Genomic DNA, 15549 nt, shown 5'->3' with positions numbered 1-15549 from the left:
CATATTGCCAACCCAAAACATTAAAAAATCATCAGATTGTTTATACATAATGAGGTTTTTAAAAATAATAAATTTATGGGTGTGTTTGCCTTCCTGATTCTGAGCTACTCAGGTCATGGCTTCAAAACTTTTCTTTGCAACCATAATAAGGGCTAAAAATGTACTTTAAAAAAAATGATGATTCTTGCATCATCAGTTGACTCCAGGAGCTGGATTTTAAGGGGGAGGGAAAAAATATTGTGAGACTAGTAATAAAATTGAGGGAAAAAAAGGAGTACTTGTGGCACCTTAGAGACTAACAAATTTATTAGAGCATAAGCTTTCGTGAGCTACAGCTCACTTCATCTTATGCTCTAATAAATGTGTTACTCTCTAAGGTGCCACAAATACTCCTTTTCTTTTTGCGGATACAGACTAACACGGCTGCTACTCTGAAACCAATACAATTGAGGGAGTTGACAACACTGAGTTCTGCAGGCATTTCTTTAAATTCCACATCTGAATCACAGTGGGGTTTTCTGAGGCCCTGTCTACATGTACAGTGCTGCAGTGGTGCCTGGGCAGCCATCTGGCGAAAACACTCTGTGCTGACATAAGAGAGCTCTCCTGTCGGCATAAAAAAACCAGCCCTGGGAGTGGCATAAGCTATGTCAGTGGGAAAAGCTCTCCGCCGGCATAGCGCTGTGCACACTAATGCTTATGTTGGTGTAACTTGTGTCACTCAAGGGGGTGGAATATTCATTCCCCTGTGCTACGTAAGTTTTGCCAACATACATGGTAGTATAGACATAGCCTGAGAAAAAATAGTTTGGAAACCCCATACGTCATTTCTCTACTGTTTTATGATATCCAAATATGTACAGCAAAGTGATGTATCTTATGATGTGTGAGCCACAGTAAGACCACACACATATACATATTTTTGTTTATACTTATTCATGGTAACTGTATCACATAAAAAATACAGAAATTCAGATCTGGCAGCACTTCAATATATATACTCCCATGGATACAGTGTCTACATGTTGGACCAAAATTTGTCTACAGTGGGACAAAAATCAGAATGTGTAATAGATCATCTTCTTGAAACATGCACAGAAGGCAGTTAGGTTAAGTCTGCTTTTGTGCTGTTGGCAGCTAAGGGGTGTAAATTACACTCCCTGAAATATATTAAAGTAAATAAGTCTCTGTCTAGAATTAATAGATATACTGTGGGTTAGGTAACAAATGTCCTCATATAAATTATCAACCCAGTGAATATCTAGGTCTTCAGCTGTGACTTCCTTTCATTTGTTAGTCCTGCTGGCAGCCATTCCCAATAAAACAGCACACAAACAAGAGAGAGGTGGACGCACACATTTGAGGTGTTTTGTAATGATGACTTAATTCACCTTGCTATTTTCTTTATAAAAGTGGTTTATGATAAATTACATCCCAGATTTGATATTAGAACAAAGCTATACTAGAAAATATAAACTGTTGAGTGCAGATGTCAAATGATTCTAGTACTGAATTTTTTTTATGACCAGTGACGCATTCATATTCTATTTTGTAAGAATTATTTTCTTTAGGTGAAATTGTTATATTGCAGTGATGCCACATAAGCAAGTGAAAATACTTTAATTTGTTGGATCTAGTCATTTTCAGGAACTTGTTCCATATGGATACCTCTTGGCTTGATTGGATACCATTTTATCATACAGTGTCTGTAGGGAACATTAGGTTCTATATTAAATTCAGTTTGGCTCATTAAACAAATGAGCTCAGTGAATGCTGTATTAAGCACCTCAAAATAATTTTTTAGAAAACAAGAAATGGAATACTTTTAAATGACAATGAAATCAGAGTAAAAATTACCAACTTCATGATAGTTCTACCTACCAATCAACAGTAAGAGTTCCAAAAATAAATTCTTATTATGTTTTATTAAGAAAAGCACTAGTTTGTATTAAAAGTATGTGTCATGCAGAAGGAGTTTTTGGGAGGTTTTTTTTTATTATTATGGCCTGCTGATCTTGAATATAACTATAAAAAATCCGTGGCTGTGTAAAGATTTAAGTTTGCTTCCCCCCCGACATCATGTGACTCCCATTTGATATTTCTTGCCTTTTAAACATTTTGTAAGGAGTCTTTTCCCATAATCTAATTAAGTAAAGCCCAACAATCTTCAAGGGCAAAAAGTGTACGCGTCTAAAATATTTCCAAGAAAAATGGTGGTTTCTCTAAACCGGAAGCACAAGAGAGAGTAAGGCAACCCAAATATAACCCATTCAAAACCTTCCCGATCTATTAATATAAAACCCACCTTGTCTCTTCTAGCCCAGCCCTCCACAGGACAGGATTTCTGTACAGACCAACAAAAAAATACCAACTCCCCAAAGGAAACTGAGAAATAAAATTTTTTAAAAACCCACACCTACAACGGGGACTGTCTTTACAACAAGAGGGAAAAATGTAGCCTTCTAAGAGCCTTAGTCATAATGGTGAGAAAAACAGAGAAAGAGGTGCCCAATCAATACTGAGCGCAATTCGAGAGTACAAGCACCTAGTGTCTTCTGCCTTTTCCTCGTCCAAATGGACACTTCCCTTCCTAGAGAGGTGAGTTTTTGTTGACTTTATTTTTAATTGAAACTTGTAAGAATTACTCACTGGGAGTCCTGTTGATCCTATTGTGCCAGAGAAACCTGGATCACCCTTTTCTCCATAGCTTCCAGGAAATCCCATCTGTCCTTTCCTTCCTTGATGACCAGGTGGCCCTTGTGTACCAGGTGGGCCAGCAGAACCAAGGTCACATGAACAGTGGCCATGATTCCCTACACAAATGTAGGAAAACAACTTTGAACTGGTTGTGATATGCAACAGAAATATCATTCATTCTTTTTTCTGTATGTAGGTGGGGAAGTAAGTGGCTAGATGCCTGTTATATTCCACCACAGCTCCAGGAAACAAAAGTCATGTGATTCCCTATACAAGATGTGGAATCTTTACGCACTCTGGAACAAATTCTCTACTGGAGTAATTCCACTGACTTCAATGGCATTACGCTGGCTGAAAATCTGGACTGTATTTTCATGACTTGGCCTGATCCTCCAAGCTCTCCATTTAGAGAGCTGCCCTCGACTTCTGCTTGCAGGTTCAGGCCTTTAATGGTGCAACAAATGGATGGAGCTCAGCTAAGGTCTCCTCTGCATTAAAATCAGTTACTGATGCATACTTGCCTTTTTCGCCTTTTTCACCTCTTCTTCCCAGGGGTCCCATTTGGCCTTTTATTCCTTGATGTCCACGGAGACCTCTGCCATGACAAACTATACCTTAAGAAGAAAAAGGGCACTTATTTGAACTGAACATTTTTACAGCTTAGGTGACACATTCTCTCCCTTCCCCCCTCTATCTCATCCATTGGGATCCTCAATAAATAGCTAGGGATCTTATGAAATGGTTTACAAGCCACACGTATGGCACTGTTCTTGGAGTAAGACTAGAGTATGGAAAAGATCAAAATAAGATTATAGGCAATACTCTCTGATACTGCTTTTTTCTGTATTAGAATATTGGGGTTCATATCTCTTTTAATGGGTGTTGATTTGGGGCATTTTCCTCTGTTTTGGTCATGACTTCTGGATTTAGCTTGAGATTTTCAAAGCAATCTAGGCAATTTAGACACATATATTCCATGCATTTTAATTGATGTGGTTCTCTGTTAGTTAAGGCTTAACTTGAGAGTAAGGTACTGATTCTAATCACAATTATATTGATGTAAATCAGGAGTACCTCCACTGGAAAAAAAATAAGTTAAACTTGAATACTTAACCTACAAATAATTAAATGTACTATATAGTGCATTTCAATAACTATTAAAATATCAGAGCCAGGTTTTCAGCTGAGGATCTGGCCTGAAGAAAAAATACTTTTCAAACCGATCAATGAACACAGATTGTGTGTCTGTTCACTATTGCCATGCACCTTGTGCGGTCATTTTGCCCCAGTGCAAGACTTCACAGCTCAGACATGGTGACTTTTTACACCCTCTTTGTATTGATTTAAGGGCTGCACAAGGTGCAGGGGCAATACAAAATCAGGCACAGAATATTTTTTTTTAAAAACAAGGACACCTACAACTGTCCTTTCTCCACGGGCATCTCCCATCAACCCTACTGTTCTCTGTCCTCCAGCACAGCCATCAGAACTAGGCCATCAGCTATTTACAATGACTACATTGGCTTCTTTCTAAATCTTGATACCTCAACGATTGCTGGTGAACATTTAGATTTAGTTTAGGGTATAGAGACATGGGAGAAATTGGTTCTATGCTAACGATTCCTATGAAAGAATTAATAGTAAAAAAACATTTTCCCTGCATATCTCATAAGAATGATAACAGCTGGAGTCCTTATCTGTAAAATTAATTAATCCAGTTGAGTGGGAAAGACCTCCCACGCAAAAGCTACACACACAAAAAGAATGGGACCCTATCCTCCGAAACAGAATCAACAATATTCTAAAGAGAGTAACAGAAATAAAGTATTGTATTTACTGTATACCTGATGCAACACCATAGAGCAGGCCTATGGGAAAATACCATTTCTATTAGCATGTTCTCACTGACTCCATAAATCTATTATTTATAATATTTTTCACACAAGACACTTATATTGTTTATCTTACCAGGTGGTCCAGGCAAACCCTGTCTTCCTGGTGCTCCTGGTAATCCTGGTGCTCCTGGAGACCCTGGTCTTCCTGGAGTTGATTCAGCAGTTCCAGGGAGACCAGGATCCCCGTGCGAACCTTTAGGACCTTGTTGCCCACATGCTCCTGGCAGACCAGGGAGGCCTATCGGGAAAATAGGTAAGTATAAATTATACAGAGTAATTATGAATATTTAAGAGATATGAAGAAATTATGGGCCATACAGTATCTTCCTATGAAAAGCCTCCCTGGTGTTGTGCCAGGGGTGGGGGGCTAGAAAAGCCAAGGTCTCTGAAGTTTATCTTGTGGAATCTGTAACTGGTATTTCCCTCTGGGGAATGGGTTTTGAGGCTGCTGAGGAGGCAGGGGCATGGCCTTCTAATCCTTTGGTTCCTCAGGATCCATGAGGAAAGGAAGCTCCAGCCTTGTGGAGAAACTGTGTTGGATCATATTAAAGAAATTCTGTATTAAAAATCACAAATGAGTTTGATTCCCCATAGTTTCAATTCCAGGGTATTACTAATTAAGAGGTCTCTTGGTTTTTGGTACTGTTTCTCTCCCTCTATGTGTGAAACTTGCAAGCTGCTAATTGTGTTAGTACATTCTAAGACAGAGTCTGTTCTCAAAGCAATTCACAGAGAGAGAGACTGAAAGCAATACTCTAACAACAGAAACAGCACCCAGAGACTCCCCACCCTTTTGTTGTATTAACCATTGTGATTAAAATAGAGATAGAGGATGTATGTGGATGGATGCTTGGTGTGGATAATAACTGAATGATCAGGGAGGTGCCAGCCTAAGAATCCAGTGTCCATTGGCTGAAGAAGGCGTCAAGTGGAAATAACCAGAGGACCCCCCCCCGGAGGGCAGACTGGAATCCACCCAACAGCCTCAAGAATGGGAGAACCAAAGAACAAGATAACATCTTGGAGCCATCAGGAATGTGCTATCTGCTGATTGATTCAGCAACAGCATGATGAAGCAATTCCCATAGACTGGCATAGGAAGAAATTCCTATAAAAATAGACTCTAAAAAGTGAGAATTTTGGGGTCTGATTCTGCAAACCAACTTCCAGGAGCATCAGATGAGCATCTGACAAGGCCCTGCTCCCTCCTCATGTCCAGGCCACCTGGCCAGTGGCTTGGCATGAGCAACTCTAAGGCTGGTAACTATGATAACAACCTTGCAGAACCTGTGTGTGTGTGTGTGTGTATGTTTGTATGAATGAATGTGAGAATAAATTTGAGATTGAATGGAATGTTATAACTATAACTAACTGCTTACTATGATTCTTTCTGTATTCACAATAAATGTGGTATTTTGCCTTTTTCCCTTTAATAAGATCCTGCTGGTTTTTATTTTATTGGTACAACATTTTCGTGGAGAATTGCGAAAGGGGGAATATTGATAAAAAAACCTCAGTTATTGTAAATATTGGTGTGCACACCGCCAGCTCTAGTGAGCTAGGCATTTCTATTAGGTTAACCAGACCTGCTGGCCTCCGAGAAGGTAGCAGGGGACCTGCTGGCCTCCGAGAAGGTAGCAGGGGACCTGCTGGCCTCCGAGAAGGTAGCAGGGGACCTGCTGGCCTCCGAGAAGGTAGCAGGGGACCTGCTGGCCTCCGAGAAGGTAGCAGGGGACCTGCTGGCCTCCGAGAAGGTAGCAGGGGACCTGCTGGCCTCCGAGAAGGTAGCAGGGGACCTGCTGGCCTCCGAGAAGGTAGCAGGGGACCTGCTGGCCTCCGAGAAGGTAGCAGGGGACCTGCTGGCCTCCGAGAAGGTAGCAGGGGACCTGCTGGCCTCCGAGAAGGTAGCAGGGGACCTGCTGGCCTCCGAGAAGGTAGCAGGGGAAAAACGCATAGATTAAGCTATGATTTCAGAATCTAGGCTGTGTCACTTGCTAAGTAATACCAGCAGTGACAAAGAGATTGAAATATCCATGTTAAGATGTTTAAAAGAAAACAGGGTACGCCAGTACTAGAGGGAGGAATGGAGTCAGAAGGAACTCCAACCTCACCTTTTGTTAAAGAAATTACACCTTTTAAACAAATCCTTCAAAAATTTGGGCACAGTCCTTGGACTAAACAAACCCTAGCTGATGTCTGCACTATTTCGGACCTAGAGGATAGATTGGCTCAGTATATCCTCATATACAAACCTTCTAGTGCTGCCAAAAGAGATGCAGCAGCAATTTGGTTGTTGTGGGAGGCATGTAAGGATTCTTCCCTCCGCTTGTCTTCATGTAAAGAGGAAAAGGCACAAATGGAAAAGGGAGCAGACAATTGGAAGGTGCTGGCTACAAATATCCAAAGCCAGCTGAAAATAGTGAAAGAGGCACTCCAGGAATACAAAAAGAGTGAAAAAGTTAACTCTGCAGAGGCTGGAGGGAATTAAGCAGTTAAACTTTGTATTTCACCCAAACAACCTTTAACCGAAAATGTTAAAAAGGAAAAGTGTTAGAGCATTCTTGGTTTCTTTGCAGCCATTCTGAAAGAAAAATGGGCCCTTTTCCAAAGGAATGTCTGTAAATTAGCCAGGCAAAAATAAACTATCTGATTAAAATCATTTGACTGGACAATTTAGTCAAATTTGCTAAAAGAACATAAGAGGGTTCTATTGGAACTTAACTGCCTCAAATGTATAAAGGGAATGTAAGATGTAAAAAACAGAGCAGTGTGGAAGGGATGTTAAGGAAAAGAAAATGTGTATGTATCTGTCTGTGTGTGTGTAAATATGTAAAGTTCTAAGGACCAGTTAGTTTTGTTTTTGTTTTAAATAATGCCACTAAAAATCCATTTGACTCTTTAATTCAAAGTTGCAAAACTGACAGACCTTTTTGCTAGACACAGGTAATTAGTGTTGTTTGGCTTTGGGATTTGGCATTTAACCCTTAAAAGGTAACTCAATGCTTTACAAAATTTAAAATGTTTTTAAGTTGTGGCTGCAGCAGGGCAGTCAAAATCAGGAGAATATAAAAAAAAATTGGATTCTTTTTGTTTGTTTTTTGTTTGTTTGTTTTTGTAACAAAATAGCAGATGAGAGTTGTAGTAAAAAAATAAAATAAAAAAAGACAGTGCCTCTCTGAAGCAACAGCAGGGGTGAGGTGCACAAAACAAAAAGAAGCAATGTTAGAAACACTGAGTCTTAAAATGGCTCTGAGTAATCAGACTGTCACTTTGATAAAGGTACATGAAAACTCTGTAAGCAAAAAAAAGAAATAGTGACACCTTATGTAAAAATGGATCTGGATAATGTTATAGAAGTTAAACTATGGAAGAAATGTGCATTTGCCCCAGAACATGTGCAGGGTATATTGTAGAAGGGGCAAAAGAAATGCAAACATACCATGGTACTTAATTGAAATGCTATTAGGGCTCCAAAGGGAGCCACAATAGGTTGGGTTTTCTTTTTCAGATTGCTGTGTGTTTTGGAAGCAGAAGTTAAAAGTAATCAAAACTCTGGTGAAAGTTGATTGTGTCCCTTTTAAGATAAAAAGAAAAGGAGTACTTGTGGCACCTTAGAGACTAACCAATTTATTTGAGCATGAGCTTTCGTGAGCTACAGCTCACTTCATCAGATGTTTACCGTGGAAACTGCAGCAGACTTTATATACACACAGAAATCATGAAACAATACCTCCTCCCACCCCACTGTGGACAGTGGGGTGGGAGGAGGTATTGTTTCATGATTTCTGTGTGTATATAAAGTCTGCTGCAGTTTCCACGGTAAACATCTGATGAAGTGAGCTGTAGCTCACGAAAGCTCATGCTCAAATAAATTGGTTAGTCTCTAAGGTGCCACAAGTACTCCTTTTCTTTTTGCGAATACAGACTAACACGGCTGTTCCTCTGAAACCTTTTAAGATAGAGTCTCTGAGCTGCTGATGGCTTTAAATCCAAAAGCAGGAAGTTTCTGTGAAAATGCAAATTACCTAAATGATAAAGGAAGGAAAGAACTAGCAGCACAAAGGAGCTGCAGATAAAGGACATACCTGGTCAGCAAACAAATTGTCTAAATAAAAGGCATGGGATAACAAGATAATTTTAATAAATGTAATGATAATAAGTATCCCTGTAACAACGTATAGTGTGTATGATTTTTGGAAAAATCCTTTAAGGTCGTATGGTAATGATGCTTCTCAGTTATTACCTGTAAATAAAACTTAAAGCTTAACACAGCAGGAAAAACATTATAAACTTGGTCTGCTGTATAAGAAGGAAAACTCAGGGATTTAATGACTAAACAGTGGGATAATTTCCCCATAACCCTTAAAAGATAAAAGCCTTTGAAACCTGGCCTACCTATAGAACAAAAACAGGAAAATATGGGGGCAATTTCTCTGTTTTGCCTGCAATCAGCAAGGGTATTTGTAAAAGAAATATTTTAAGCAATAATCTGCCACCCCAAAAGGGGTAGAAACATTTTTTTTGTCTTTCAGAAAATCAGGAAAAGCCGCCAGCTGAAAAGCAACCCAATACCATGAATCTACTGTCACAATAGAAATTGTGTTCTGTGTTCTATGTTTTGTCTTGTGTTTTGTGTTGTTGCTAGCACTGTTGTGTGTTTAAAAAAAAAATACTGAAGACCTGCAGGAACTTAAAAATAAATTAAGCTTTCTGTCCCAGCTACAGGACAGCCTGATACAAAACCAAGTACATGCCAATGTAGACTTGGTCCAAATTGGTCTGGGTAACCTAAAAGGCCAATGGAATCTTTAGTAATGGCTTAATACTACCACATGGCTTATCCATAAAAAAAAAATATATTAGAAATAGGAAACTACACAGCCATAGCTATGGGATGCACTGAAATGCAGATACTTGCACTAGCTACTTTGGAACACAAAATGTTCTGGGTCATATTGGGAAATATTAAGGGTTTGATGCATTTGTTAAAAAAAGAAAGAGATCATTGTTTGACACTTATCAATATGAATGGATGCAATATGTTTCCACTATTGTAAACCAGACTTGTTAATGGGAGAAATTGTTGTCAAAATTGCACACCAACAGTCCCTGGAGGCAAAGGTATTGAAGGTTAACCCACTCCCCATATTACACATGGGATCCTTTTGGCTACCCTGGACCTTGAGCCAGTGGGCTGGGGAGGGAGGGAAGCTATTGGACACTAGAGGTTGTACCGAATGGACTCCTCAAAAGTGGGTGTGCCTCACCTTGCCTGTTGCCCCAGAACCTTGTAGTAAAGATACATCACCAGGATCATGTATGTGGCATGAATTGGAATCACAAACTCAAATTGCCTCACAGTACTTTCTCTTGAATAGGCTACATAGAAAGTGACACTGACGATTATAAATCTTAGTGTCAAAAGGGGGATTATGTTGGATCATATTAAAGAAATTCTGTATTAAAAATCACAAATGAGTTTGATTCCCCATAGTTTCAATTCCAGGGTATTACTAATTAAGAGGTCTCTTGGTTTTTGGTACTGTTTCTCTCCCTCTATGTGTGAAACTTGCAAGCTGCTAATTGTGTTAGTACATTCTAAGACAGAGTCTGTTCTCAAAGCAATTCACAGAGAGAGAGACTGAAAGCAATACTCTAACAACAGAAACAGCACCCAGAGACTCCCCACCCTTTTGTTGTATTAACCATTGTGATTAAAATAGAGATAGAGGATGTATGTGGATGGATGCTTGGTGTGGATAATAACTGAATGATCAGGGAGGTGCCAGCCTAAGAATCCAGTGTCCATTGGCTGAAGAAGGTGTCAAGTGGAAATAACCAGAGGACCCCCCCCCCGGAGGGCAGACTGGAATCCACCCAACAGCCTCAAGAATGGGAGAACCAAAGAACAAGATAACATCTTGGAGCCATCAGGAATGTGCTATCTGCTGATTGATTCAGCAACAGCATGATGAAGCAATTCCCATAGACTGGCATAGGAAGAAATTCCTATAAAAATAGACTCTAAAAAGTGAGAACTTTGGGGTCTGATTCTGCAAACCAACTTCCAGGAGCATCAGATGAGCATCTGACAAGGCCCTGCTCCCTCCTCATGTCCAGGCCACCTGGCCAGTGGCTTGGCATGAGCAACTCTAAGGCTGGTAACTATGATAACAACCTTGCAGAACCTGTGTGTGTGTGTGTGTGTGTGTGTATGTTTGTATGAATGAATGTGAGAATAAATTTGAGATTGAATGGAATGTTATAACTATAACTAACTGCTTACTATGATTCTTTCTGTATTCACAATAAATGTGGTATTTTGCCTTTTTCCCTTTAATAAGATCCTGCTGGTTTTTATTTTATTGGTACAACAACTGTTCCCCCTCCTCCAATGCCCTTTCTGATGCTCTTGCTCCCATGTGCTTGCCACCCTCACATGAAGGGACAGCAAGGAGCAGGTTTATTTTAGCAGAGTTAACGCCCAGTGGTTTGGAAGGTTATATTTGCACTAGTTCCAATGGAGAGGAACTAGCGCAAATGCCATGTCTTCCCCAACGCAGACATGCCAGCCCATTCCAGAGCCATAGAGACCTAACAATGTGATGTTGGCTCTAAAGAGCTGTTACAGGCTCCTGGGGAGAGGAGGAACTCATTAATCCTGCTTCCCTCTCCTCTCCTCTTCGTTAAGGTCTTTTCTGACTCATTTTCTGACAGAGGAGAATATAAGTCCTGTCCATTATATATAAGAGAGTGTGTGTATGTATGGGACACACACAGGTAAGCAATAACAATTAAAAAGAAGTTGAAAGTGTGCTTCAGTGAGGTTCTGCTGATACAAAAATCAGTGTTATCCTTTCTTTACAAAAAGTCATCTTCACCTTTTAAAACACTCCAACATTAGACAGCCTGAAATGAACACTTAAAGGATCCAGCTAATCCTCCACTGCCGGGAAATCCTTCTTCACTCAACATCACCTTCCCCGATTTACATGGCCTCCCCACATTGAATGTTGCAAAGGTTAAAACACATGACTTCCCTGGGTCTGTGCTCAATTTCTGTTGGCAGGTGGATTAAGGACAGTATATAGAGCTCTCAGTTCATGGTTTATAAGTCTATGATCTCTTACTTGTTCCATCTTCACCAGGTCTTCCTGATGGGCCTGGAGGACCAGTTAGTCCAATCAACCCATCATCTCCAGAAGGACCTGGTAATCCAGGATCCCCTCGAGAACCTATATGGGATTACAGTAAATGTCAATTTAAAACCTTGTACAATTGACAGCTTTTAGTCCTGGTTTAAAATGCAGTTGAAATGATGATTTGGGAACCATTCATAATTAAAATACATCACCTTTTCTTTATTACATTGGTTTCAATGTGAATTAATTTAATTATAAAGGAGGGGAATTTAGTTGCTTTTATCACTGGAGCCCTTCCCTTTTATTACATACATTATTTTAAATCTTATTCCGTTCACCATTTGTGTATTAAATCTTGTGCCACCGCCCATGCTTCTGTTTAAAAAATAATACTTCTCTTCTTGGAGCATTAGCCTAGGATTATATTGACAATTCGCTTTTATTTAGAAAATGGCTTTCTTATCATTTGCAGTCATGGCCCCAGCCATCCCAAGTCCCAGCCGCCCTAGCCCCAGCCCCAGCCCCAGCATGCTGCTTCCCTGAAGAGGAGCAGCCTGCCTGGGCTGGGGCCAAGGGGAAAGGGCAAGCAGGGCTTCGGGGAGGAGCGTGGTTGGGGCCACGTCAGGCTGTTTGGGTAGGCATAGCCTTCCCCAGCCTATGCACCGCACCACTCATGACCAGAGGTATTATATATTATTATAGCTATATATCAATAAAACAACATTTATATTTGATCATACACAGTTGAAGAAAATGGAGTTAAGCTGGAATAGCAAAACACTAGTATAAATTCTGCTCTCGGTTAACATCCAAACAGCCTCACTCAAAGCAATTAAGGGCATGCTTAACCTTAAATCCCATTTAAGCACATGGTTATGTACTTTGTGGCTTGATCTCAAAGGCCATTGAAATCAACAGAAAGACACCTATTTACTTTAACTGTCTTTGGATCAGGCTCTTTCAGAATAGAGATGTTCTGTTGAATTGGGGCATGAGTGGGGATGCTAATGCATCAATGGGAGCAGAATTTGTCCCACTGTGTATCTGGGTTTGTCTACACTGAAAAAATACAAAAAGCCACACAACAATGGCCATGGCAGCGAATCTCAGAGCCCAGATATGCAGACTCTGTTTCACTACAGCATGAAAAATAGCAGTGTAGTCGTTCCTGTTCCAGCTGGAGCTTGGGCTCTGAAATCCAGCCCCCTCCCCAGGCTTCAGAGCCCAAACTCCAGCCTAAGTGGAGAACAGCTACACTGCTATTTTCAGCAGTGTAATGCAAGCCCTGGGAGCCCAAGTCTACAGACCCAGGCTCTGAGACTTGCTGCTGCAGGTCTTTTTTTTTTTTGCAGTGTAGATGTAATGTATGGGGAAGTTAATTCTAAAATGCTTCTCTGTAAGTTTCTATTGCAATAATGTTGCAAATAAGAGATCATTTTAACTGATAGTGATAATACTGTATTAAGCATATTATTCTGTTGCTAGGTCGCCAGCACATAAAACCACATTGAAATACAATATATACATTTTGGAGTTTATATTAATCTGATATAACTTTTAAAACTGGTGGAACCCAGGGGTGAAATTCTGGCCCTATCAAAGTCAATGGGAGTTTTACCATCAACATCATTAGGGCCAGGATTTTCAACCAAGGTGTGCAACCCCAGACTTCAGTTGAAGCCATGAGTCCACATGTTGTGGCAATCTGGATATAAGAATTCTGAAATGCAATCATATGTGTGCTCTGCTCATCTGCATGCCAGTCCCCAGAATGGCCCTCCTCTTCCCAGCTATTTTAAAATATTCTTAGATCTAAGAACCAGGAATAAATTGACAGATCTGGGTTTGTTTATATGTGCTCTGAGGTCTTGCTAACATGTATTACATCTGAAGTACATGCTTTGGGCCAAACACTGTTCTCATACATCCTATGCAATTCCACTGACATCAACAAGGTGCAGGCAATGACAGAATCTGGCCAGTAGAGATCCAGTGTTCTGAGGTGCTTAGTATGCTCCCATCAATTACTCTCAGCACCTCAGAGCACAGGGCCCTGTATGCATTACACAGTATAAAGAGTAGTTAAAACCAAGTGAAACCTTTCATAGCAACAGGTGGTGTTCCAAAAACTCCAGGCAGGCCTGGTTGCCCTCGTTCTCCAAGATCCCCCTGAAAGAATTCATTAAGTTTATTGATAGATAGTAGTGCGCCACCATGTAATTAAAGATAGTATCATAAGGCATACACAAAAGGGGACATGGCAAACTTAATTCTGGCATGTCTTAATTTTTGAGTGCTTGCCTCTGAAACATTAACATTTTTTATTTAGTTTTTCTTTTTTTTTTAATACAATACTATAAAAACGACTCAATATCTTTGAAGAAATCAGTGGCTAAGTGGGATAAACTGCTCAAATGTGCTTGTCTGCTTGAATTTTCAGAACTCTGACTGTCATATCTGGTTACATTAGTATATTGTGCTAAACACAAGTGATATTGAGTCAATTACAGGAAATTCGGTAGCACAAGGCTTATTATAAATATATTTAATTAAAATTATTTTGATTTAGCCATTAAAATGTAGTGATTTGATTTAAAATTTTACACAAAAATTGGGAAATGATTTTTCATAATGATAGATAAGCACTAAGATGGAAAGAGATTTTCCATAGATTGTCAATGACATACATGTTAAGAGAGACCCAAAGTTCTTACAGATAATTTAGCCAGCTGCTTCAGAGAAATATACAAATACAATATGCATAATTGCAATGAAAATCTTTTCAGGACCTGTTTTGAGAATTTCTAAATTAGCTTGTACTATTATCTACTTTGAATTGGGAAGAAGTGAATTTCGGATGTTAAAGGACTCTCTGATATGACAGATTAAATCAATGAAGCGATGATGGAGGAATTTTGCAACTGCCTCTTGTAGATTAGGCATCAACCCAGCACTCAGAGGCAAACAGGAATTGGGTGCCTAAGAATGTACAATCTCTTTCTGTGAAATCTGGAAATTGCCTGGTGAGGTAGCATTCATGGGACTGCACATCAGGACTACGGGCCTCTTTAGGACTGAGGCTTGGAGTACTGGGACTATAAAACTGGATGCTCAAGTTTTTATCCTGTTGCCATCTCTATAGTATCTGAGCCTCTGACCATATGGGAGCTATTGTTGACTGCTCCCCTTTTCAACAGCTGCAGGAACTTTTTCCGTTCAACTTATTTTATTGACTGTAATAATAATTGTGGCCCTTCTAGCTATTTTAAACAGCAACCAAAGTTTGTCGTCTTTGATAATAAAGCAAAGAGGTTTTCATCATGCAAAAAAAACCCAAAACAAATAGGTTTATTTTTTCACTTTCAAACTTGAAAAGTATTTTAAGATCTGCTAACATATAGTTAAGGTTTATTTGCTGACTGTGAATATTTGTTATTATGTAGTATTTGTACAGTGCCCAAGAGTAGCTAGATCTCTACAGAACACATAAAAAAGACGTGGCCCCAGCCCTGATACTCTTACAAGCTAGTTTTAAAATGACAAAATTGATAGAGAGAGGAAGGGTGAGGATTACAGCAACAAGATCATGTAGTTACTTAGACTCCAAAGTCTATGCAGCATGGACTAACATTTTGTTCTCTGTTTGTAATGTGTCTCGTGCAATGGAGTCCTGGTCCATGACTGCGGCTTCTAGGTGCTACAATAATACAAATAAATAGTAATACTGATATTAAATTACTCAGGTTAGATATATGTACACCATGATCATTCAATCAAAAGTTGTTTGTAAATCCTTACTGCTGCCTCATTTGTTG

At 39.7% G+C, this 15549-nt stretch overlaps 1 protein-coding gene across 1 annotated transcript in view; it reads right to left on the bottom strand.

Moving 5' to 3' along the window:
* COL4A4 (collagen type IV alpha 4 chain) overlaps nt 1-15549 on the bottom strand; it is a 129633-nt gene that overhangs the window by 58550 nt on the left and 55534 nt on the right. The window contains exon 10 of the mRNA XM_078854334.1: nt 4666-4830. Within this exon, the coding sequence (XP_078710460.1) occupies nt 4666-4830 (165 nt within the window). The remainder of the gene's footprint in view (nt 1-4665; nt 4831-15549) is intronic.

The sequence above is a fragment of the Lepidochelys kempii genome, chromosome 9 (assembly GCF_965140285.1).
Source record: "Lepidochelys kempii isolate rLepKem1 chromosome 9, rLepKem1.hap1, whole genome shotgun sequence".
In the NCBI taxonomy this organism is placed as follows: domain Eukaryota; kingdom Metazoa; phylum Chordata; order Testudines; family Cheloniidae; genus Lepidochelys; species Lepidochelys kempii.
Note: the sequence above shows the minus strand (reverse complement) of the source record. Positions and strands in the feature narration are given on the sequence as shown.